Below are 26,093 nucleotides of genomic sequence, written 5' to 3'. Positions count from 1 at the left end.
CCCCCCACACCCCTCACCCACCCACCAAATAAACTACCCAAACGTTTCTGCTATAATCGAGCATAATACTACGAGCAGAGCTTGTCGAAATCTGCAGAGACTTTCCTCGCATTCCCAGCAGCGTGTGCAATACATGACACAACAAAACCTACACGCCACACAGCCGATGCCCAGATATGACAGCAGCATGTTCGGCTCAATATTCTCTGCAGTGGCGATATGCAAATCTGCAGTCATTTGCCAACAAAAAAAACATGGGAAAGTAAACTTTACAATCCAATATCTGACCAAAGCAAAACAAGCTCAAGAGGAAGACGGCTCACCAGAGGAGGGCTGACAGTGTTATAACTTATCTCCACTAGCCCTGAATATTAAGTGTTTTACTCATCCTATTCTACACTTCCTGCTGCCTCGGAAAAGCAGCCAGCATAATCAAGAATCCCACGCACCCCCCGACACACTCTCTTCCACCTTCTTCTGTCGGGAAAAAAAGATACAAAAGTCTGAGGACACTGTACCAACCGAGTCAAAAACAACTTCTGCCCTGCTGCCATCAGACTTTTGAATGGAGCTACCTTGCATTAAGTTGATCTTTCTCTACACCTTAGCTATGACTGTAACACTACATTCTGCATTCTCTCCTTTCCTCCCTATAGACAGTATGCTTTGTCCGTATAGCGCGCAAAAAACAATACTTCTCACTATGTTAGTACAGTCAAATTTAAATCCTGTCCTGAATACTAAGACAAGCTTTTGCCAATTTTATTCACTCACTAATACAATTTCGAATTCTGTTCACTAATTCGCTGGACATTAAGACAAGGTTTTATTTGCTAATGCACTGAAAGTTTTGGCCACTTTATCCATTAATTCTGTTAATAGTAAGACAAGGTTTTGTCCCTTTTATTAACTTCTGCCTTGTACATCAAGGTGGTGTTTTACCTGTTTTATTTAGGGATATTCTGTACATTGAATGGTGATTTAGCTATCAGATAGTTTGTACAGTATCCTGCACATCTGGACCATTATATTACATATTCCATTCAGGGTTGTCTTGCACATTAAGTCAGTATTTTTCTATAAATTTCTTGGTCACCTGAATATCAGGCCTATCCACCCATTCTACAGAGCATTACCTTGTATACAAATGAAGTATTTTTCCCCCATTCCATTTAGTGTGGCATCCTGTACTCTGAGGCCATGTTTAACCAGTGGGCTTTCTGATATACAACTTTTACAGGCACTTAAAATTGGGTTGGTCCACTCTTTGAAGAGAGGAGGTTGCGGGGTCAAGATTCTACAAACCCTAGCTTTGGTATTCTGCCAACACTGCGAGTTATTATTACAACATAGCCAGAGGCAGACAGACAAACAGAGGAGGAAGTACAGTCACCCTGGGTATTACACGTTTGCGGAATGGGTGCAGCAAGATCAATGTGACACTCTGACTGGGGAAACAGGGCCCAGTAAACACACAGCAGAACTGACTGTTATTACTAGGAATCACACAGAGTGCCATTGTCCGTCAGTCAGCATTTCATACATCTGCACAAAGAGACGCTTGCTCTGAAGGAAGCGAGGGAAAGGCCAGACGTTTTTTACTGAGACCTGTCAGCAAGAATGCTGCTGCCCAGAGTGCAGCTAGCTCAGCAGTAAGTCTCAGTCTGCTCGTGCCAAGGGTAATTTCAATTTTTCCTTTTGCAGTTTCCTATAAAGGCTGCGTTGGGACGTCTCTGCTGCGAGATCAAATCCATTAAGTACATATCCGCATTGATTTGACTTCACCATTTCGCTCCGGCACCCAACCAGTGGTGCTCTTCCTCTTGTTTGCCACCCACCTCCCGCCCGCACCTGAACCGAGTCACCCAAACAACCCCCCAAGGAAGCTGGCTGCATCATGGTAAACACCCCTCCAAGCCATGTCCATATACAGTACACAACGTTGTAGAACCACTGCAGGCACACCAAATCCGGACCATTCACATGTGCTTTGCTGGCCATCAGAATATGCTTCACCCCAAAAATCACATTCCTACTGTCAAAGCTACTTCAACACTCTGAAACACTTTTCTTTCTGGGTGCCTCATCGGACATGCCTTCCAACAAGACAATACCACCATATGCCCACCTATGACAGGAGCGCCTGCTTAAAAGGGAGCACTTGTTCAAGCCTCAATTAATGCCTCGTTAGTGCTGGTGTGTGTGTGTGTGTGTGTGTGTGTGTGTGTGTGTGTGTGTGTGTGTGTGTGTGTGTGTGTGTGTGTGAGAGAAAATAGGATAACAGGCATATGTGATATAACAAGACCTTAACATGTTTGACTGGTTTTACCTTGCCTTGTCCCACTTATAAAAACTGTTTAACCAAGAAAACCACATTATGAATTTTATCCATATTTGTTTATAGCTTATCTGTTGTGACCCTAGTTTTCGATCAAACTTGTGCATGCTGGCCCCGTCTGTGATCATCACCGAATATCCAGGTTTAATGAGCAAAACAAAAAATTTCAACTAAACAGCAGCCAGTCAAAAAGAGGATGTGGATTATAGCATAGTTACATTTACCAAAATGGTTACCGTCAACATGTCAAATCCCTCCGCATCCAACCATCTCTTCCTATGCTGTACAGTAATCTTTAATACGCTATTTTACAGATCTTAGTTAAAGTCGGCAGAATGAGTTGACCGTGTTTGTGTGCACACCCAAGTATGAGAATTTGTGTGTGTGAGGGTTGAGTGCATGTATGAGTTTCTGTATGTGTGAGAGTTTGTGTGTGTCTGTGTGTGCGTGTATGAGTTTGTATGTGTGTGTATATGTATGAGAGTTTTGTGTGAATTTGTGTGTGCGTGTATGAGAGTTTGTGTGTGTATGAGATTTTGTGTGTATGTGAGTTTTTGTGTGTGTGAGAGTTTGTGTGTGTGTGTGCGTGTGTGTATGAGTTTGTGTGTGCATACATGTGTGATGGAGGGGAAGCTCTACAACCCCTGGTGGCACAAATGATATACTGCAACAGTAGCAAGCTGAGCTTTTCTGACCTATACATCTCCCCTCACGACCTGAATCCATTGCTTGCAAAGCATCCAGATAGCCACTTGTTTCAAACTTACTTCTAATTCAGCATATATGCACATTCTATAGTAGACCACTCGAAAGATGCCCAAATTGTCTGATAATCAGGTCACGTTTAGAGGGCAGGAGACAGAAAGACAGAATAGTCTCCTAAAATAGCAGAGGTTTGGAAGTTAGCCTTTGCTTCCAGGTCCCTGACAGATAAATGTATAACATACAGAAAAATTTATACAAAGAAAAGCAGAAACATTCAGAATGTTTGATATACAGAGAGGAAAAAAAATCGCAGAGGACAAGAAGATGAAGAACAGGTATGCGAAGAAAGCCAAAGGGCCTTAATGAAAACTGGAATCAGAAACAAGGAGAGATTGACAGAAAAGGGGAAGAAGGAGCGAGAGAGAGAGGGAGTGGGGGGAGAGTCTCAGACAAACAGAATTAGAGAATGAGACGCATTCATAGAGAAAATGATAGATGGAAAGCAGAAATCTTTTCAGGAAGAGATAAACAATTGTGAACATCTGCATAGCCAACCAACTAGTTAAAATTAAGAGTCAAGAATGGAAGAACACTAACATGTAGCATTTCAAACCCCCGCCCCACTATCAATGGTTAATGCTTCACTATTTTAACTAATTATCAATTGCTGATCAACCCCCAGCCCTTCAATTGATTACACTGTCAAAGAACAAGCAGCATACTGGTTGCCACATTTCCTACATTATAATAGTCATTGCACTGACTATAAAGAGCTTTACACTGTGCTGAGGTCATGAAAGGTATTGCATTTAAATGCGAGACCTTTCATATCAGGCCTAAACGGAAGAACCTAAATATTGGCAGCTCAATCCAGCCTATCTCTCACTCTCAGGCAAGTAATTAACATGACTGCCTCGACTGCCCGCAGTGTAGATCTTCTGGACAATACCAGTGAGGAGGACTCCACACCAGGGCAGCCGAAGCAAACCAGAACATTTCAACGCCAATGAAGTTAACATGGACCCACCCACAGATTTGGACCTTGCAGGGTGCAATGAAAGCTCGATTTGGGAATAGGAAAAATGATCCCTGCAACTTGAATTGCAACATAAACTGTGCAAAAACTAATGCACTCCGGAAAACATCATGGACTTTTTTTTTAACAACACAGGGTTTAGGAATGCTCGAAGTCTTCAACTTGTGTTAACCCCGAACACCTACGGGTTGACACTGATGAACGAGTTTATTAAACACTGACCTCATTTTGTTCGCCAATTCAGATTCGCAGTTGCAAAAGTACGAGAAAGAAACGTCAATCTGCTGTTTAAATAGGCCTCTGCCTAGATTTTAAAATGATGCATATAATCCAGTGGTTCAGTAACAAAAGCGCACAGTACCATAGAGTCTGCTGTTATATTGGCAGAGATCTGAACCTTAACCAAACTGGCATCTGCAACGAGACTTTCTGAACTAACACAGGTAAATGGATATCTTAAGAAGTTGAGGAAATGCCCCTCTCACATTCACAAGAGACTGTAAAATGAGAACTGATCACTGTTACTCACCCCCAGCACACGTTGGCTGAGTGTAAGGCAGCAATGGCAGTGACCTTTGCTCAGGTAAAAGTTACCCCCAGTCGCTAGGGACCAAGTGCTAATTTAGATAGTTGAGCTTAGCATACCTTATTCTGGCTTGATCTGGTGTACATTTCAACCAGAATTCCCTGGATTGGGTGGCACATTGGTGAGCACTGCTGCCTCACAGCGCCAGGGATCTGTGTTCAATTCTGGCCTTGACTGACTGTATGGAATTGCACATTCTCCCCGTGTCTGTGTGGGTTTCCTCCACGTGCTCCGGTTTCCTCCCACCCTCTGAAGATGCACAGGGTGGATGGGTTGGCAATGCTAAATTGCCTCTTAGATGTGTAGATTAGGGAATTAGAGGGGTAAATACATGGGATTACAGGGATAGGGACTGGGTGAGACACTCTGTTGGAGACAGCACATACCCGATGGGCCAAATAGCCTCCTTCTGCACTGTGGGGATTCTATGACTGTGATCATTCTATGATTGTGATCCGGAGAAAAGAATGTGGTCACACTTCCCCTCTTCTTGGACCAAAAACAACAAAACTGTATTAGTTTTCCCCGCTGTTCCAGTCAATTCTAGGTGTGTTAAAGCAAGTCATTGATTCTCCCAAACTGTTAACTCTCTTGGCTGTGATCAGGCATTGAGCATCCTAATGCTGTCTTTGTAGTGTTTAACCTGCTATTTAATCACTCCACATTTTTTGAAGATTAAGTGGAAATGAAGATAGCTGAATTCTCTTTTCATTCAAGACCAAATAATGCCTAATGGACCGATTGCAAATAAAAGAAAGCTGGAACGTACGGGCGAAGGTTTCAAGGGAACGCCAGCAGATCTTGCTAGAGAGAAGTGAATGAGCAGAATTAGGCCAAGATAATTTAGCCACACCTCTGATCCGTGCTCAGGTCTAACACGGCAGCGGAGCTTCATGATATCGTAAAGGAATGTGCCATTCAGCCCCTCCACTCTGCTCTATCATCCATTACAGTAGATCATGGCTGATTTCTACCTTAACTGCTTTACTAGACTAAAACCAGGAATGGCTGCCTTATGAGAAAAGGTTAGAGAGATTGGACCTGTATCCATTAGAGCTTAGAACAATAAGAGATGACCCAATTGAAACCTTTAAGATCCTGGGGGAGTACTATCAGGGTGGATGAAGAGCAGGTTTTTCCCCTTGGCGGAGAATCTGGAGCCAGGGGGTCACTGTTTAAAAATAAGGGGTCACTCATTTAAGATGGAGATGAGGAGAAAGATTTTCTTTCAGAAGGCCATGAGACTCTGGAACTTCTCCTCAAAAGGCAGTGGAAGCAGAGCATTTAAATATTTTTAAGCACACCTAGGTAGATTCTTGATTAACAAGGGATGAAAGGTTATCAGGGATAGGCAAGATTATGGGGTTGAGGTTACAATTAGATCGGCCATGATCTTATGGAATGGCAGAGCAGAATGAAGGAGCCGAAGCCTAATTCATACGTTTGTAGGTATGCTAACTCCATCAACCTGCCTTTGTTCTGTTACTCTTAATACACTTTACCCAAAAACAAAATCAACCTAAGTTTTCAAATGGTTCCCCCAGCCTCAACAGCTGGAGTTAATTATTTCAAAGCCCTTCGTTAGCACATCGCCAGACTACAATGGCAAATAGGGAAAAGGCAACATAGTCTGGGGAGATCGTGGTGTAGTGGTAGGATCACTGGACTACTAATCCGGTAGATCCATTTTAATAATCTGGGGACAGGGGTTCAAATCCCACCACGGGAGCTTGTGGCATTTAAATTCAATTAATAAACTGGATTGAAAAGGTTATCTGAGTATGGTGACCGCCAAACCATTGTCGATTATAGTAAAAACCAATCTGGTTGACCAATGTCTTTTAGGGAAAGAAATCTGCCACCCTTTCCTGGTCTGGTTTATAGGTGATTCCAGATCCACAGAAATAGGGTTGACTTTTAATAACCCCCTGAAATGGTATGGCAAACCATTCAGTTCACAGGCAATTAGGGAGGGGCAGCAAAAGTTAACTTGCCAGTGATGCCCACACCCCATGAAAGAATACATACAAAGATCTGGTGCTTAACTAACCAGATTCACTATGCTTTCTTTACCACTTATAGCAAAGAATTCAAAACCAAGCCCTCTTCCCAAGGCACAGATGGACATTCTTAACCCAGAAACAACCACTTTGCATGTTACAAGCCCACAGCTTAGAAAGCCAAACGCCTCTGCAAAAGTATTTCTGCAGTAATTATTGGCCTCAGTACCTCCACACACCCACCTGAGATCACTTCTGCCAAAGTTCCTGCCCACACTGGCCTTCACCTAGCTGCTGGATGGTGTTCAGGTAGTCTGGAGGATTTCTCTGGGCGCGACGGGTGTCCTTCCCACAGCAATCCTCTAACAGCAAGGCCAAAAGTGGGCTTTCCTGCACCACTGCTATAGGGTTATCTGCCATTAACTCATGTTCCTCCACAGACCTCTGCGTGCTAGACTGCTCAACTAACCCACTTCACTGCAATGGTATTCTTTTAGCCGTTTAGAAGCAGTGGGAACGACTAGACCAGTGCAAGCTTTAATCTCCCTTCCATTGTACTTTTGCTCAAACAAAGAATGACCATTTGGCCCATTGTGCCAGTGCTTGCTCAATGAATAACCTATCACATTAGTCCCAGTCTCTTGTTCTTTGTCTGTAGCCCTTCAATCTTTTCACCTGACAAGAATTATTCCAGTTTCCCTTTAACTCGGATTAAATTTGAAATTATGAGCGTATGGAGTCACTGCAGCTTGCTCCAGTCTAGCCATCCTAGGTCATATCATCTTTCTGTCAAAATACAAAACGCTATTTTAAAAACAGTGAATTGTAAGTTGCTCTCTACACAGGTTTTTAGAATTGTGATTCTGCTTGCTGCATTCCCTTCTCTAGTCATCGGATCTCACTGACTCAGAGGTACAGCGGCAGTGGTCGCCTGCTATTATGCAGAACAGGTCTGACTGATTTCAAGCCTGTTGTAGTGACTCCTCTGCACTGGCATTTGCTGCTCTAGCAAACAGTGTCTGAACTCCAAAGCAAAGAATGTTCTTGTCTCTACTTCTGCTCAATGTAATCGTACACGACAAAGGAAGCCTTGCACAGCAGAAACCTGAAGGCTGAGGACAAAGCACATGTTCAACAAGCAGCAGCATTAATCAGTAACAAACAGATAAAGGGTTTGCAAGGAGCGCGATTCTGCCCTTGGACTTGTGTGCTCTCCACCCCCAGCCCACTCCCTCGGCTCCCCTCCCCCTCCTGGTTCTAAATCAGTGCACGGACTGGCTCCTTGGTTTAGTGGAGGTGAACTGGCTCCAAGCCAAGCTCCGAGCTAACTCTGTACAAAGAAAGAGAAAAAAAAACTTCCTGTACAGGAAGCTGCGTGGTCACTGCTCAGATCTTTACAAGCTCATAAAACCCACCCCAAGACACCTTTAAAGAAAAAGAGAAAGAAGAAATGGACAACAAGAAAAAAAAAGTGATCCACTTCTCGTCTACCTGATATCAGCAGAGCAGACTATTCTTCCCTTTTGACAAGCAAACACAAAGCCAGATTTAACCCACTGACGGGCAGCATTTTCGAAAGATGGCTGCACTCACTTAATTAGTCGACAATACTTTTTTTTGCTGGAGGCCATTTGGACGTGATGTTTAACTAAACTGCACAGTGGCCTTTACTTCAGTAAGTGTCGGCAAAGCCTGTGAGACTGGCTCAGAGTACAACTGTAACCTTTATAAAACGGTGGCTCCTTTGACAATAAATGAAGATAACATTTTAAAAGAAAAATTAAGGTTTTAACTATCGCACCACAACAGGGACAGCCAAAAGCCTCTTGTCGCACTGCCCCAAGATGATTCAGTCTGTCCACAAATTAGGAAAGTCCCACGTTCAACCCTTCTTGTTAGTGGATGGCCTGGCTTGGGTAGCAACTGACTGACCAAAAGGGTGAGGGGTAAGGGGGCTGATGGAGGAAAGAGAATCACAAGAATGATTTCTGCCCTACCTGCTGAGTATTTTGAACATTTTCTGCTTTATCTCAGCCCCATTATTAAACGTTTACACACACACTCACTCATTTACTTATATACACACACACATGCGCACATCCACAGGCACATACGCACACACACGTGCACACACATGCACACACACAAGCGCACACACAAGTGCACACACACACGCACAAGCGCACATACATGCACACACACATGCATACACACGACTGCAACATCTTCCTACATTTCAACAGTGATGACACTTTAGAAGTACCTTGCTGTTGGAAAGGAATGTGGTACTTTAGAAGTAGCTTACTGGCTGAAAAGGAGTAGCCTGAGGTTGCAGGACAAGCCATATCAACGTAAATACTTTCTATGTGTTTTGTTTTAAAACACAAAGCACATCTTACACCACCACACACAAATTGGGTCAGTGCAAGGGTTATACGGACAGACTATGTGCTGTACTTGTACAGAGGAAGAACATGCCAATCTAGTTCTGTGCTCGACAGCTGAGGTTTTGGATAGTGTGGCCGGAAATAGCAAATGGGAAGGTGTACTTCAAATTTGGCTTTTGCATGTGTCCCAGGATGTGGATGGAGGCAATGACTTACAATTGTTCCCAAGGCTTTTCATGAATTTGCAACATCACAGCCAAGGCAAAATACTCCAAATCCAGCAGGGAGAAGAGATTTCCTCGCCTCCCAAGGTTTCACACTTGAGAAAAGGTGAAGGTGGGCAGCACAGTGGGCAGCACTGCTGCCTCACAGCACCAGGGATCCAGGTTCAATTCCTGGCTTGGGCCACTGTCTGTCTGGAGTTTGCACATTCTCCCCTCGTCTGCGTGGGTTTCCTCCGGGTGCTCCGGTTTCCTCCCACAGTCTGAAAGACACGCTGGTTAGGTGCACTGACTCGAACAGGCCCTGTAGTGTGGCAACTCGGGGAATTTCACAGTAACTTCATTACAGTGTTAATGTAAGCCTTATTTGCGACTAATAAATAAACTTGAATACGAGTCTCCCAATCAATCCGTCATCACACTGGGCTCCCACCCTGCAACACAACAGGCAAAACCCCTCAACTGCAGCTCACAACACAGTGTGACAATAGAACACTTAGCGGGTTCACCTGACCATTCCGGATGTTCAGCAAAAAATATGGCCTGACTGTGGACAACATGGTGACTGGGCACTTATTCCGCAAAATGATATTTTAAGCTGTAAAATCCACTATTTGTTGTCAAATCATTTTTCAGGCAAACTGAGTGCTTTCCAGCAGAACAAAATCTTATTGCTATGCTTCTTTTAAAATAAAGCGCCAGCGACTGAGTGATGGGGACTGACAACTGATAAAAGCAGAGGGTGCATTTAAATCTAAAGACAAATGTTGATTTTACTCCGACTCTTCCGAACAAGGACTGTCGAACATGGCACATTTGACAAGTTACAAAATGCTTCTGGTGTTAATTCTGAAGAATGAAGTGACAATATTAATTACGGCTACACATGAAAAGTAAGAACCAGGGGACGGAAGAACCGCTACACCAGTCACGTGGCCGCAGACAGGAAGGAGTTATTACAGGAGAGAGAAAAGAGGGAGGGAGAGAGAAAACACGTCTGTAAGCAGCAGCTAGCAGGTGTTAAGGACCAGGGGGTTTGTAAAGGAAGGAAGGAAATAACTTTCCATATTAAAGATTAAACGCAGTTCCTGGCTGCGATGTGACAATGCACAATCAGAAGTAGAAGGAAAAAGATCTCTAGGGTTCAGCAAGTCACGTTTTCAACCGTGCCACCCTTTAAAAAGAATCTCAAGTCGGTTTAAGGAATTTGGTGTAATCTTCTCCTTTACGCCGCATCTTAAAACCATGGCATGTAAGACTGTAAGACTATATAATGGCTGAGGTGTTTACCGGTAGTGTGAAAGCCAAACAAGTCTCTTCGCCGATGGTTTAATGGAGGAACAATAATTCCCAGATTAACACCTATTGCAATAGCACACTGAGAAGACTATCTTTTTACGTGGTATGCTCCTGTCTTCTCATCACTAACTTTGTCAACTTGCTGCTTCTTAAGGGCATCATGCAGGACAAAGGGCCATTCAGCCCATTGTGCTTCTGCCACATCTTTGGTATAGCCATCCAATTTGTCTCACTCACCCTGCTCTTTCCCCCTAGCCCTGTAGAATTGTCTTCTTCCATCATGAAGTGTGGTACCTAATACTGGGCATAATACCAGGTGAGGGTGGTGGTGGAGAATAGGTTTACTAATCCAGGCCTGTCACAGGACATGAAGCAGGATCAGACCTTAAACAGCCTAATTTAGATTTTAGCGATTTCCACATAACCCTCTCGACAACGGTACAACCTGACACTGGATAACCATATCTCCCACTCCCCCGAAGAAGAGATATTGCTTGCAGCAGATGCCAAGAACAGCCAGCTGTGTTATCATTGTCCAGCCCAATATTTACCACACAATGAACATCACTAAAAAGCAATATACTGTCATTTATCTCACTGCTATTTGCGGGAGCTTGCTCTGCCGAAATTGGTTGCCACATTTCATACATTACAACACTAGTGACTACACACTACACAAATGCTGTGATTGAGAAACGTGCTATATGAACGTAAGTCTTTCTGTTCTCTAAATGTCTTAAAGTCAGAAAGATGGATTGGAAGCACATGAGGACAGCCCATTGACTCGTTCCCACTCGTGAACAGAAATGACCGGCACTGTATTCTCGCAGTGCTGTTTGTGTGCCTGTCTCACCTCTCTCCTGCCGAGCTCTGCAACTGAATCTGTGTCTCACACTTCACAATGTGTGTTTTCATTTAAAAACAAAAAAAAAGATACAGAAAATCTTAACTGCGAAAGGCTTTGAATCGGTGCCAGACATGGATGCAGAATGTTGCCAGTCGGACAAGGGCAGCCAGCAAGGGGGCAGAGAGGGTTTTTTTAATCAGTGCCACAGGAAGTTAAAACGTTGCCAGGGAATATGGAAGCAACGCCAACAGCCTGTATCATTAAAACAAGGATACACATCATTGCTGTCTACTGGGTTCTGAAGGAACAAAAGCTCGACTTGAGTAGGTAAGACAACACCAAGGCTATGTGGTCGTAGCATTGATGTGGAGATGCTGGCGTTGGACTGCGGAAAGCACGTAAGAAGTCTCACAACACCAGGTTGAGGTCCAACGGGTTTATTTGGTAGCACAAGCTTTTGGAGTGTCACTCCTTCTTCAGGTGAGTGAGGAGTTGTGTTCACATACAGGGCATATACAGACACTAACTCAATTTACAAGATAATGATTGGAATGCGAGTCTTTACAGGTAATCAAGTCTTCCCTTCAGTGAAGGAAATCAGTCATCTTTACACAGCATGGCCTACATATGACTCCAGACCTGCAACAATGTGGTTCACTTCTAACTGGCCCCTATAGCCTGCCTTCAGATCAGAAGGGAAACTCTGAGGGAGCTATCACCTCTTCACGGGCACTCAACAGGAGAGAGTTCCAAGCGCCCCTCTCACATGTCTAGGTTCACAGGTTGGGTGCCGTGCCCTATGGATGTCTGTTTTAACCCAACAAATGAATCTTGGCTGGCAGGCCTGTGGACCTGCAGCGCTGCAGGTTGGTAGGACTCTGCTACATACGGAGCTCAGAGGACCAGACACATCCCGAGCTGACTGGCTTCCTCTCCTGCAACCCTAGCAGGCAGGGCCTCTCCTGCCATCAGGCGGAGGCTTGACAAACCAAGTGAGCTCTCTGCATGGGACAGCCATGTGCATGTGATAACTGACACTGTGGGATATCAGAATGGAGGCATCCTGTCTGACTAGACTGATCAAACAAACCTCACAATTTGTCAATCAATCACTGCTACAGATCCACCCTCCCTACTACTTCATAATTTTTATTGACTAGCTGACCCTAAGGCTTCTTCATAAATCTCGTTCCCAACAGTGGAATGCACCTGGGATCCATTTTTTTTATTTCCAACACCATTCTATTGAAAAATCAGTGTAAAGTGAATTCTTTCATTTCTCCATCAGAATGATTAGACGCCCTGGATCAAAGCTAAATTGCCCCTCAGTGTCTCAAGATGTGTCGGTTAGGTGAATTAGCCATGGGAAATGTGTGGGGTGACAGGGGTGGTGTGGGGGAGAGGGCCTGGGTAAGATGCTCTGTCAGTGAGCCAGTGCAGACTCGATGGGTTGAATGGCCTCTTCTGCATTATAGGGATTCTATAATTCTATAAAGGGGGGTGGGGGGGGAGGGCAACAAAAGAAAAACAGAAACACAAAGTCCAAACACAACAGGAACCATTAAATAAGGGCTTCTTCCAGCTGAAGGTTTCCAGCGAGTTTGAGGACCTTTTAGCAGGGCTTGTTAAAAAAAAACACAGGCAAAGCTGCAATTATGTGTTAAGTCAATACAGATCTGGGCCCCTCTCTACAATTACATGCCAGTCAGTACAGCACTTAATATTTCTTTATTCTTTCCTGGGGCTGAAGTTCACTGGCAAGGCCAGCATTTGCTGCCCATCACCAACTGTCCTTGAAGTGAGTGGCTTGCTAGCCCATTGCAGGGGCCAGTTAGAAGTGAAGCACATTGTTGCAGGTCTGGAGTCACATGAAGGCCAGACTGTATAAAGATGACTGATTTCCTTTGCTGAAAGGCATGAGTGAATCAGATAGGTTCTTACAACAACCTGTGGTGATAGCTAACCTTGCTGAGTTTAGCTTTATATTCCAAGTGTATGAATCAAATGTAAATTCCGCAGCTTCTGTGATGGGATTTGAACCCATGGCCCATTCAACATCAGCCTGGGCCTCTGTATAAGCAGTCCAGTGACATTACCACTTCCACACCGTCTCCTCACCAATTGATGAATGCCACCGGCAAGTGCTCTCATGGGGCTCTGGTCGTGGGGTCAGGGTGATACACAGTTTACATCCTGGCAGACACACTAATGCCCTTTCAGGCAACACTGGTGGTAGCCTTCAGGAGAGCGGGAGCAGGGACCTATTATTTTCGTTCATTCTCCCCACCAGCTGTCAATGCAGGAACACTGAGGTCAACAGAAGCAACAGGATCAGGTCCAATTCTCTATCCAACCTCATTAATGCAAGACCAGTTATCTGTGCTGCATCAACCTTGATTTCAGACCTACAACAAACGCACGCCAACATTTTCTGGTACTGAGCCCTGGCAGACTCATAGCAGAAAAAGCTAATTAGTCTTTACCAGCCCTGAAAGCTGACCTTCACACACATTTCCCAGTAATGTGAGACTTCCACCAAAGTCCATTTTGAATTCATGAGAGCACGGAGGGGTGGGGTGGGGGTGGGGTGTGGTGGGGGTGGGGGTGTGTGGGAAGGAAGATGGATTTAAAGAGAGAAAAGAAAATCAGATCTTAACCTATGCCAAACTATGGACATGGCTGGCTGGCAGCGATTCTGTTCATTTGGGGAATCAGTTGCTGATTAAACAGATGGAAATGTCGGAAGTCAAACCATCAGAACTGCAGCAATTCAGTTGCTTTGTTCCAGGCTTAAGTCAAAAGGTGATGTGGGAAAGTGTTTTCCCACATTATCAGCGTCTTAAACTGGGACACTGGAAATGCTGGGAAGCTTGCCTCCTTCCCTCCTTCCAGAGTCTCTGTGCCTTTGGACACTTAACCCAGTTTGATTTTGGAAGGGTGGAGGGTGGCTGGAGTGGAGAGGAATAGAAGGAGCAGGTTCAATGGGAAACATGGAGGTTACAAACGTTTTCTTCATATTACAACTATGTAATGTGAAGATGTTGAGGCTCAAATGAACAGGCCAGTGTGACCATGAATAAAGTTTCATTTGTTTGGCACCTTTTCCGTCTACCGTATCATCAACTACTTTGTTTAAGTGAAGCTGGCATTATTACGCAGGCAAACACAGCATCCAATGCAGAAACAGCAAGATCCCATAGGAAGCTCTGAGATAAACCACTGGATAATCGAATATGAGCTGAAGGTTAAATATGAGCTAGCGCGCCAGGAGAACACTCCTGCTCGGCTTGCAATGGTGCATCTACCCAAGCACCGAGACAATTCATCTCAAAGCTGGCACCTCTGGCAGAATTGCACTCCCTTGGTACTGACGTGTCGGCCTCAACTGTGTGCGCAAGTCTTTGGAGTGGGATTAGAATCCATGCCCACTTGTCCCAGTGATGAGAGTGCCACCCAGTGAGCCAAGCTGCCACCTGAAGAGCTGCCATCTGCTAGCAACTGCATCGCCAATGCTCCCCATCCTTCAGTATAGAAATTAGTGAGGTGAGGTAGGATGGGGGTGGGATGGGACTATGCCCCTCCACACGTATACTGGCCAGAAATGCAGATATTTCCTGATCCCTCAAACCATAGAATTCCCTGGCCTCTGAGCAACAAGCAAATGTTTTGTCTGAACCATACAGCGCAGAAGAGGTCCTTTGGCCCATCAAGTCCACACCAACACATTAGAAACACCTGAGCTCCCACCTAATCCCAGCTGTGGCCGCACCAACGTTCTAAACAACTCCAACATGACTTCCTTGCTTTTGTAATCTGTGTCTCAACTGATGAAGGCAAGTGTCCCATTTGCATTTTTCATAACGCTACTAACATGCCCTTCCACCTTCAGAGGTCTATGGACAAACACGCCAAGGTCCTTTTGTTAGACAGAACTTCCCAGTGTCCTACCTCTCACTGATTACTTTCCTGTCAAATTACTCCTTCCAAAGTGTATCACCTCACATGTTTCAGGGTTAAATTCCGCCTGCAACTTATCTGCCTATTTGACCATCCCGTCTATATTTCCTTGCAGCCCAAAGCACTCTGCCTCACTGTTAACCACCCGTCCAAACCTTGTGTCATCCGCAAGCTTACTAATCCCTGTGTGTGTATGTGTGTATGTATATATATATATATATAATATATGCATGCGCCGGTGTATGTGTGCATTTATGTGTGTGTATTTGTGCGTGCGTCTGTTTGTGTGTGTGTATACTTGTGTATCAGTGTGTATGTGTATGTGTGTGTGCGTGTGTGTGCGTGTGTTTGTGTGTGTGCGTTTGTGTATGCGCACGTTGGTGCGTGCACGGGTACCTGCAGACGGTCCCGAGAGTAAATCAGAAGGAAAGCAGTTTTTATTTTTATTGCCAACTTTCCCCCGGCACACAATGAAATACGAAGGGAACAAGGCCATAGGCAACCTCCCAAACAGGTTCACTTTACTTAGGCCAGCACCAACCAGGCTGGTGAAATAAATCTGGCCACGCAGCATTCGGAAATCCTCAATCACTGGATTACTGTTCTCATCAAACCCAGCCACAAACCAAATCTGGGCATCGTCAGGGGAAACTGAGGCAGCGCCTCACTTTGTGGCTACCTGAATCATTGCCCCTCACTGCCCCGAACAGCAAATCTCCCCCCCGCCACCCTCACCACCTCCACCCAAACCCCCGCCCCTGTTTCCCAACTGCCCACCCTACACCACCACTTCCTGGGGCAGACAGTTTCACAGTCACCTATCAAACCACAGGCTGAACAAAAATTCACCAGTGCTGAGGTTTAACTGTCCATCGACATTTTATGAAACGGATTCAATTCTACCCCATTTAAAACAAAACCGTCTTAACTCCCAGGCAGTTATTGGCAACCGTCTCAGAAAGAAAAAAGGCAGCAGCGGTAAAGAATATGTAATCTCGCTTTTTAACATTGCCAGGCCTCCAGAACAAAACACACACGCACAAAAATTATTTTGAAATTTGAGCAGGGAACAGGGATTGTGATTAAATGGGTGCTGCTTGAAATCTGGTTGACCTGCGCACTTTCTTCTTTATCTCAAGATGGTCCAGTCTGTACAGAATAGGGAGCAATACAGCAGGTTTTCTATAGGGCTGGAGGGCAGAGAAAGATGGGGTGGGGGGGCGGGGGGGTACCTCCAACCGATGAAAGCATAGGTAGAAATCAAACCGTTTAAAGTTATTCCACCGGTCTCCTGTCTGAGGATAGTGGCAACACCCTTCGCTCTCCCACCCCTACCCCGCAGCCCACCCTCCCCCCCACCCCCAAACTTAACCATTCCATTCCATTTTCACGCAAAGTTGAAGGGAAACATCTTCTTTTCTTCAAACACCAAAGTTTGGTAGATTAACTCATGGTGCTGGCAACACATTGGGCAATGATGGGGTAAAGGGGCATTGAAAGCATGCTCTGGATGAAGTAGATCTGAGGCAGCCCATGAGGGCAGCAGGACGTGCAGTAAAAACCTAGGTAAGAGTACCCAGGATGGGGAGAGAACCAGCCAGACTTCCTATTCCTCATTCTAGGAACGCTCCCCCGACCCCAACCCACCCATTCACCACACAAAGTCCATGGCCATGAGAAGCAGGTAAGAACAGAATCAGGTGCATGAGCTGCATTATCCTCCTAATCATTACTTGATGAGTAATAGTGGGGGGGGGGGGGGGGGCAATTTTTCAAAGGGAAACAGAAGTGGGGTGGGACGGTGAACATTTCAGTAATACCACTGGCTGTTTCTCCAATTCCATGTCCAAAGCGACGTGAAAGAAACCAAACAATTCTGCCTGATCCACCAACTAACCACAACAATCAAGCAACAAATCTCAAGGCAAACGGGTCCACTGTATGAATCATTTTACAATGCTTCACGTGGTCCTTCCCCCATTTGTCCCTCTGTTTCCTTCTGTGCAACAGACGGGGAAGAGAATAAGCTCACCAAGAATATTCCTTTGAGAAAGGAGGCATCTAACGTAGCTCTGTGAAACAGTGAGAGGCACACACAGAGACCGAGAGATATAGAGACAAAGATACACACACAGAATCAAAGAGAGAGAGACACTCAAAGTCATAAAAAGAGAGAGACAGAGACACACAAGAGCCTGAGAGACACAGATGGGGACAGAGAAACACTAGACAGAGATACACAGACAGAGACACAGACAAGAGACACGCAGACAGGGACATGCAGACAGAGACATGCAGACAGACGGAGGGGCACAGACAGAGGCACAAAGACAGACACACAAAGCAGACAGAGAAACACTAGGCAGGGAAACATTAGACAGGGACACACAGACAGAGTTACGCAGACAAGAGACATGCAAACAGGGACACGCAGACAGAGACACGTAGACAGAAACATGTAGACAGAGACACGTAGACAGAGACAGAGAGGCACAGACAGAGACACAAAGACGGACACACAAAGACAGAGACGCAGACAGACAAACACTAGACAGGGACATGCAGACAGAGACACACACGCAGAGAGACGCAGACAGAGACACGCAGACAGAGACAAAGAGGCACAGACAGAAATATAAAGACAGACACGCAGACAGAGAAACGCAGACACACAGACAAAAACATGCAGATGGAGACATGCAGACAGAGACAGAAACACATAGACAGACAGGGAAATAAAGCAAACAGAGCTTTTTTACTTTTTTGTGTCTCAGCACACACCCTGTAAATAAGTCTCCTTTTTCACCTTTCTGTTTCAGCATGTATCTATCAGGGCCACAATGTATAAATAAACTTTGATGTTGAGGCCGGGAATTCAAGCAAAGCTTACTCAGGACTGGCTCTGTTCCACTGCACTGACTGGTGGGATTGAACTGCAGAGACATCACACAACCAAAGATATCTGGGATAAAGCAGTAACTGTAGGACAGAATACTGGCTGTTCAGATACATCCGGGGTTCAATGTGGCCACATTTTATGCTCAGTTCTGAAATGCAATTTGCAGGAGTCAGATGTTTCTGGTGTGCACCAGAGATGGCACATGCTTCCAACCGCGTCCAGAAAAGGCAAGCAATGTACAAAAATCAGACGGTTGCATCAGAGCCTTGATATGTGTGTAAACATGTGTCTGTGTGCATATGAGCACATTTGTGAAAGAGTATACATATGTGAAAATATCTACGTGTGTGTGAGAAACTGGTGTGGCACGGAGCTTGAGAGTGTGTGAGGTGGGTGAGAGAGAAAGATCATGCGTATGTACGTGACTGTGTGAAGGAATGTCCATGCATATGTACATTCTAATGTCCTTTAGAGAAGGAAATCTACCATCCCTATTCTGTCTGGCCCACATGGGAATCCAGACTCACAGCAATGTGGTTGACTTTTAACTGCCCTCTGAGATGGCCCAGTAAACCATTCAGTTCAAAGGCAATTAGGGATGGACAATAAATGCTGGCCTTGCCATCAAGCACATAAGCACACATGGATGGCTGTGGGAACTTTTGTGTATAAATGTGAAAGGCAGCATATGTGTGTGTATGTGCCTGTGTTATGTGTGTGTGTGTGTGTGTGTGTGTGTGTGTGTGTGTGTGTGTGTGTGTGTGTGTGTGTGTGTGTGTGTGTGTGTGTGTGTGTGTGTGTGTTGTCTGTAATTTTTTTTATTCACTCGTAGGACATGGGTGTCGCTGGCTGGGCTAGCATTTATTGCCCAACTCCAGTTGCCCTTGAGAAGGTGGTGGTGAGCTGCCTTCTTGAATCATTGCAGTCCATGTGTGCATGTGTGTTGTGTGTGCATATGAGCAGCGTGTTGTGTTTGTATGTGCATGTGTGTTGTTTGTGTGTGCATGTGTGTGTTGTGCTTGTGCATGTGTGCAGTCTGTGTGTGTGTGCACGTGTGTTGTGTTTGTGCCTGTGTGTATGTTGTGTGTCTGTACGTGGATACATGCAGAAAAGGGCACACCCAAGAACACAGCAGACTGCAGTAACCCACAATCTTGCTGCGTTTGTTCAAGTGCAGCCGCGGCACGAAGCAAATAGCCCCATTCAGTGAGAGCAAGGTGTAAGCAAGCACAACGGGAAGACTGCGAGTCAAATCGAACAATGAAAGGCTGCATCACCCGGCAGGTGCTGGCATACTTCCACAGCTACATTTCCAAAGTTCTGCAAAAATATTTTTCCCTACATCACTGTAAACAAATAGATGCAACAAAGTGCTGTTCGCCAAACTATACCTGGCATCCTGCAACATAATGCTGCACTTTAAAAATACAACATGACTTTCCTCGGACAAAGTCCCTTCCTTGAGGTGTTGACAACCCTAATTTCCGGCTGGATTCCTAACTCTTAAAATAATCCCAGTTTTCGGATGTCTAAATAGTACGATACTCTCCAATGTGTGATAATTAAAGTTCTTTCTGTCTGTTCCCAGGGAGCGATAATCTACGGCAGTGGCAAATTATTGGGGGAACAGTTCAAAGAAGGATCCTTACACTTTGGAGCAGGAAGGCGAGGAAGGAATGGCAGAATTAACTGCAGCATCACAATAATTAGCGTGCGATTACACTTCATTTCACAAGATGCATTTCATTAAAGAAGAGTAACTGTTAAGACAGTCGCATCGCCTTTGCAAAATCCTGGGATTCGCTATTGACGGTTTTCAGATTTTTCTGTCTCAATCTGAACAAGTTTAGCTTAAGACAAAATAAACAAAACTGCAAGCTAAAAATGTCCGCATGATGTCAATTAGCAAAAAACTTGAAACCATTTTTTTTTAAACTGTTGCTTTCTAATCCGAGTTGCTTTAAAGGACACCCTGTGAGTCTAAGGCAAACCATCACAAACAAAACACTGCGCTTGTGAGTCCTCTGACTGTCAAAGACATCAAAGGGAAGCAAAGAGGGCCATTCTGTTTTCATTATATCTTTGGGATTTCTGGATAAGCCCCTCGCCCGTAGACACTAAATCTGCCTGGTACCCCACCCACTCTTTTAAACTTAACAAAATGGCCCACCAGCAGATTCTTAGCGATGATGGGGAGCGGGGGTGCGGAGGAAGAGAGAGAAAGAGAAGGGGTGGGGGGGAGATGTCGGCGGGGGGGGGGAGGCAGTGACACATGCACGTGCGTGTGTATGTGAGGTGGTAGAGAGAATGGGGAGAAGGCAAGGATGTGTCTGCATGAGTGGCTGAGGCATAAAGGGGGAGAAGGCAAGGGCATGCGTTTGTGTGTATGTGTATGTATGTGTGTGTGTGTGCGTGCATACATGCCTGTGTATATATGTATGTGTGTGTCTCTTTCTCTCGCTTGCGAGGGTCTGTACATATGATGTGAGAGAGTCAGGCAGACATTGTTTTAAGCACCAGCTCAAGTCACCCGATTCACTGATTTTCCATCTTCCGGCCCATGAGCACCGAAGGGGTTTGCTAATTGCTGCAAAAGGACAAAACAACACGTGCGCTCCACCCCTCCCAATGTTGTTTGCAAATTTATAACTCCACTCCCCACATCAATCACCAAAATAACCCCTTTCATTGGCCTTCAGACAATAAATACACCATAAACTTTGAAAACTGGAAAAAGCCACACCATTCCAATTCATGCTAAATATTTTACAATAGGAACGTAGGAAAAAGGCCATTCAGCCTTTCCAGCCTGCTGCACCATTCAACAAGCTCGTGGCTAATCAGGTTGTGTCTCAACTCTTTTATCCTTTAAACAACCTTCTAATACCCTGAAAAAATGTCTACACTCGCAGTGGTGCTGATTACTCCGATAGAAGCTTTTTCATTAAAAAATTAGGTATTATATTTTTTGAGAAGCTTCACTCCATTAAGAGGAGCTTCCTGATGAAGAGTGAAGTCACCAGCAATGTGGAGCATTTTGTTCAAATGGCTGCAATTTACTGTTTAGCGGCGCTCTGAAAAATAAGTCGACAGAGACTTTGTACGCTAAGAACACAATGCAGGCAAATGTGTACTCCTATGACAATACACGCACAAGTGTAGCAAAGAGGCCCTGATCACGCGTCACCTCAAAGCCTCAAGCCAGTCACCGGCTCGCCCACTCCCCTGAAATTCACTTCCACTTTTGCCGCTAGCATAGGGGCAGCTCGCTGGTTCTGAACGATGTGCACTTAAGATGGCGTGGGCTTAGATCAACCAGTGGCATGTCACCCTGCCTTGATCAATCAAATGCCAATTTGGGGAGGGTTTGAAGGGAGGGGGAGAGAGAGAGAGAGAGAGAGAGACGGAAGGGGGGGTTTTGTTTTTCTACCCCTGCCCCCCACCACACCAACAAATCACCAAGCGTTCGTCAAGTCCAATTTCACAACTTGTCACAAGTAGGCTTTGAAGTTACGGTCGGACCGTAAATTTCTAACCCTGCACCATAATCACTTAAAGCCCTTGTCCAAAAAAGACCTGACCCGGGAAGCTTACAGGTCACAAGTCTGATTTGGAAACGTAGTCAGCTTAGGCCTAACTTTTTGTTTACATGCAGTTGTTTTTTGTTGAATATGGTTAAGTTCTTACTCTTCTAATGGGGGGGGTGGGGGTGGGTGGGGGGGGTCATCAGGGAGGAGAGCTGAAATCCCAGTTGATATTTCAGTCAACACAATGGCAGCCTTTCCTGCAACATTCTGGGTGCAACTTGTCAATTCTTTCTCTTTCCTTCCATAACATCAGTTTTCCACCCCCCCCCTCCGCTCCCACCACCACACCCCACCTCCCCCCCCCCCCCCCCCAAAAAACACACACAACAGCTAGTGTGAATCAGTATTGGTACATTAAAAAAAAACACACACACAGACAACTGACATCCTATTAACCCTTAAAGCGCCACGTGTCACATGTCACCACCCACTGATTCAGAACCACTTTTTTTTTTAAACATCGCAGCACTGTGAATGGTTAAAAGTTATCCCTTCTCTAGGAGTTGCACTCAAAAGCGCGCACGCATCCCAGGAGCCCTCTCTGTAGTGACAGCAATGAAATTATATACAAAAACAGCAAGCTCTGAAAATGCTTAAAATAAAAACACACAAAGGGCCAACTGTACCTCCTCCTATCTATTTATAGTGTGTATATGTGTGTGTGTGTGTGTGTGTGTGTGTATGTGTGTGACAATTCTCATGATGCATGCTATATACAGTGTCGGTAGGAGCGTGGCAAAGAGACTTGCACATTCAGACAGGTTTTCCTCATCCCCGTGTATTTTTAAACTAGGTACAGATTCAGGAGAGTAGGAAGATCTGAAAAGCCCGTGAAGGCTTAAAAGCAAAATGCTGAATGTGCCCGAAGAGGTGGAGTGGGGACAGGAGGATCTATCATGGTGTACCCACCCTCCCCCCCCCCCACTCCCCCACTCCCCCCCACCCCAAACATATTAAGCAACAAACACAGGGGATTATCAGTACGTTGAGTGGTACCAGACGCATTACCTCCTGCAAGGTTCTCCTGCTTCGGGCAAATTCCTTTCGTAGGCGTTAGTAGCCGGTCGTCTTCCTCGGGCGTGACCTGGATGCCGATTTCGACGGGCTCAGACACTCTCCTGGGCTCCGGGTGCTGGGGCGAGGGGCTCCGTTTATCCAGGGGCTTCTCGAAGCAGATGCCCGCCCCGTTGCAGCGCTTCCTCTTGTGCTCGATGAAGACGAGGATGTCGGCCAGCGGGAAGTGCGCCTGGCACTGCCCGCAGGTCAGCAGGTCGTGGTCTCCGCCGCCGCCGCCGCCACTGCCCGGCCCAGCCATGACCGCGTCCTCTTCGTCCGTGCTCGCCGTCTCCACATGGTCAGCCTCTGCTTCACGCAGTAACGGAGGGAGGGAGGGAGAGAAAGAGAGCGGGAGAGAGAGAAAAAGGAGAGGTTGCATTTAGCTGGAACTTTCAGTGTACAACCCCATTCCCAATTATAAGTTGTTCCAAACGTCTCTGGCCAACATTTTCCCCCTTTCACTTCCCCCACTCAAACAGAACATCTTTTTTATTCTGCAATCACGAAATAAAAGGAATTGTGAGAATGACAGCGGAGCCAGTAAAAGCATTTTATTTATTTATTTATTTTTCCTGAATATATCTTTGCACCTTGCATACAACAAGTCAGTGAAACAGAACACAGGGAAGGCGATGGAAGACACTCAGGGCTCAACTGGATAAACAAAACACTGGTTGGGGGGGGTGAAGAAAAAAAAAACAAAAGGGTGCTTTCTAACACTAACACTCTGGCCTCTCATAAATCTAGATAAACTCTTCAACTGTGGCTCTCCCTCATTCAGTTTAATTTCACGTTTACTGATATATTGGCTTGGGGTTTATTCTGGCTGTGCTGAATGTGGGAGTCATTCACCAGAACCAAGGTTGGTTATTTTTCAGAGGTGAGAGGGTTCAACAGCTGAATATTCTAAACCAAACCCCCCCCTCCACCCACCACCACCACCACCACCTCCCCTCCAGCCTCCCCCAGTGCCACTCCCTCCCCAAAATCTGCATTATAAACCTCTCTGGATTTAGTGACAGTCAACACACAAGAGTTGTACCACGAACCAGAAAGACTGACCGAAGAGAACAATCTCCCCTGAACCAAAAAAAATAAATAAAAGGGCTTAAGACGAAGAAGGACATCCTTTCTTTTTTTTGGAAAAAAAAGATAAAAACGGCACAACTGGTGGTTTTCTGGGGGGGGGCTTTTGTTGAGCTGGAGGTGATGTTTTTTTTTCCAAACAGCCCTCTTTTAAAATCATCACCAATTTCAGTTTCACGTCCGGGTAAATAAAACTGGACAAGTCGTTGCAGCGAGTTAGGCTGCTGAGTAGGGGAACGCCGCATTGAAATTTTGTGCACAGGTTTCCTACATTGATAGGTGCAATTAACAAGCGAGAACAACAAAGAGGGGGGAGAGAGAGAGAAGGGGGGGGGGGAGAGACTGGGAAGACAAAGCATGAATAGGAATGTTCTGATTCATCTGCCTCCTTTCAGCTCCCCGGCCATTGTACCGACAAGCACGTAACATTTTAGTGCTCTCCACAGACAGTCGCTCAAAGTTTAACAACTTGCTCTGTCACAGGATTACAAGAAGCCTCATTATTTCAGTGATACGATTTTTTTTTTGCATCATTTGAAAAACCTTAGCAGGTTCTCAAGGAATATTAATCAGCGGCAAAACTGATCCCAACCAGCCGGAGTGTACAAATAGGTTTGTGTAAGACAGAGCAGTGTTATTTATTTCCGGGCAAGCAAAAAAAAACCCAGCAGAAGTCTAAACGAGGTGGCACATATTTTTTCATACACAGCAGCCTGCAAATAATCGGGAGATTACGCCAACTCTCCACGCAACAAAAAAAAAATCTGCATTTGATACATAAAATAAAACATACAATATTTAATATCAGAAGACACAGAAAAGGCAAATAGACTCTCTGTGATTGTTCTATCATTAATCAATTCCCACATCTGCTGTCACTTTAGCAAGAAAATGATGATATTCATCTAACCTACTCATTGACGTGTGTACAACTGCTGAAGTGTATCCCCTCTGCTTTAATTTATTTCTAAATAACTTGCTTAAGGCACTTTTTGTTTTATTCCTGGGTTTTTACGAGCGCAAAAAACAATGAAGGAAGGGTTGACGCTCAGAAGCATTTCACTCCTGCACAAGTCGAAGTGTTTTCTCTCTCCCTCTCCTCATCGCTGGCCTGGGTTATTTTCTAGCTTAAGGGAACTCACAATAAAACAAACAAACAAGCACACACACAGACACCCAATCTCAATTTGCCTTAAACGCCTGCAATCACAAACTTGAACGGATATTTTAAAAATTAATGTATTTATTGCTTTCAAACACCATCTCTCTTTCTCTCGCCCACGGTGGAAAATAAACCACATCAGTGCAGCATCCTAAAGATTTTTGGAGATCTGGTAAATAATTGTCAGCCACACGCACACATAACACACCAAATATTGTTTATTTTTAAAAAAGGGACAAAGCGGTGCATCTGATATTTTCATTACGTCGCCCTGCGCAGCGTTTAAATTAATTCAAATAAGAATGATATCAAAAGGATTGCTTTTGGATATTTCAATCCATTATTTTAATAACGACTACCACCCTCCCCCCCCCCCCCCCACATCTGTGAAATCAAGTTCCTCCACAAAAATCAAGACAGTCTTTTGGAGCTTTGACCAAACTGATTTTGACTGTGCTGTGCCAGAAGTTGATATGTGCAGAAAGACAGAGAGACTTGAATGGCAGAAGGCAGGATATGTGGATTCTCAGAAATAAAAGTGCATCTCAGAAATTAAACATATTGGTGGTTGGGGGGGGGGACTGAGAGAAGTGCAAAGGTGGCGGGGGGGGGAATGAATGCTGCAGCAAATGCTTTCTTTACACTTGGGGAGAAGTGTACATGATGTGTGTGTGTGTGTGACAGTAGTCATTTTCCAGGTAGTGGGGACTCGGCACTGATGAGTTGACTTAGAGCGCCCCGTTGCGGCGGCCGCTCGTCACTGCGGCTCCCTCAGCGCGGGACCCACGCGCTTTGAGTTGGAATCCTGGACAAAGTTTATTTGCAATTGCAACTATCTTTAAATCTCACTCATTATCCTCGGTGCATTTTTTTTTGTATATTTGCTGAGTTTATTTTTGTGGCGATGCACACACACACACATGCATT

General features: G+C 45.1%; 1 protein-coding gene across 4 annotated transcripts in view; it reads right to left on the bottom strand.

Annotated features, from left to right (window-relative positions):
• The window catches only part of bcl11ba (BCL11 transcription factor B a), a 180,389-nt gene that overhangs the window by 142,737 nt on the left and 11,559 nt on the right, over window positions 1–26,093 (bottom strand). For 3 of the 4 annotated variants that reach the window (XR_013888543.1, XM_080202332.1, XM_080202334.1), the window contains one exon: window positions 22,871–23,227. Coding sequence is in view for 3 of the 4 variants with exons in the window: in XM_080202332.1 (XP_080058458.1) it covers window positions 22,871–23,227 (357 nt within the window). In the remaining variant the exon portion in view is untranslated. The remainder of the gene's footprint in view (window positions 1–22,870; window positions 23,228–26,093) is intronic. The other variant, XM_080202333.1, reaches the window with a different exon arrangement.

The sequence above is a fragment of the Carcharhinus amblyrhynchos genome, chromosome 14 (assembly GCF_965287045.1).
Source record: "Carcharhinus amblyrhynchos chromosome 14, sCarAmb.v2.hapA, whole genome shotgun sequence".
In the NCBI taxonomy this organism is placed as follows: domain Eukaryota; kingdom Metazoa; phylum Chordata; class Chondrichthyes; order Carcharhiniformes; family Carcharhinidae; genus Carcharhinus; species Carcharhinus amblyrhynchos.
The sequence above is the reverse complement of the archived record's forward strand: the minus strand, read 5'-3'. Positions and strand labels throughout refer to the sequence as shown.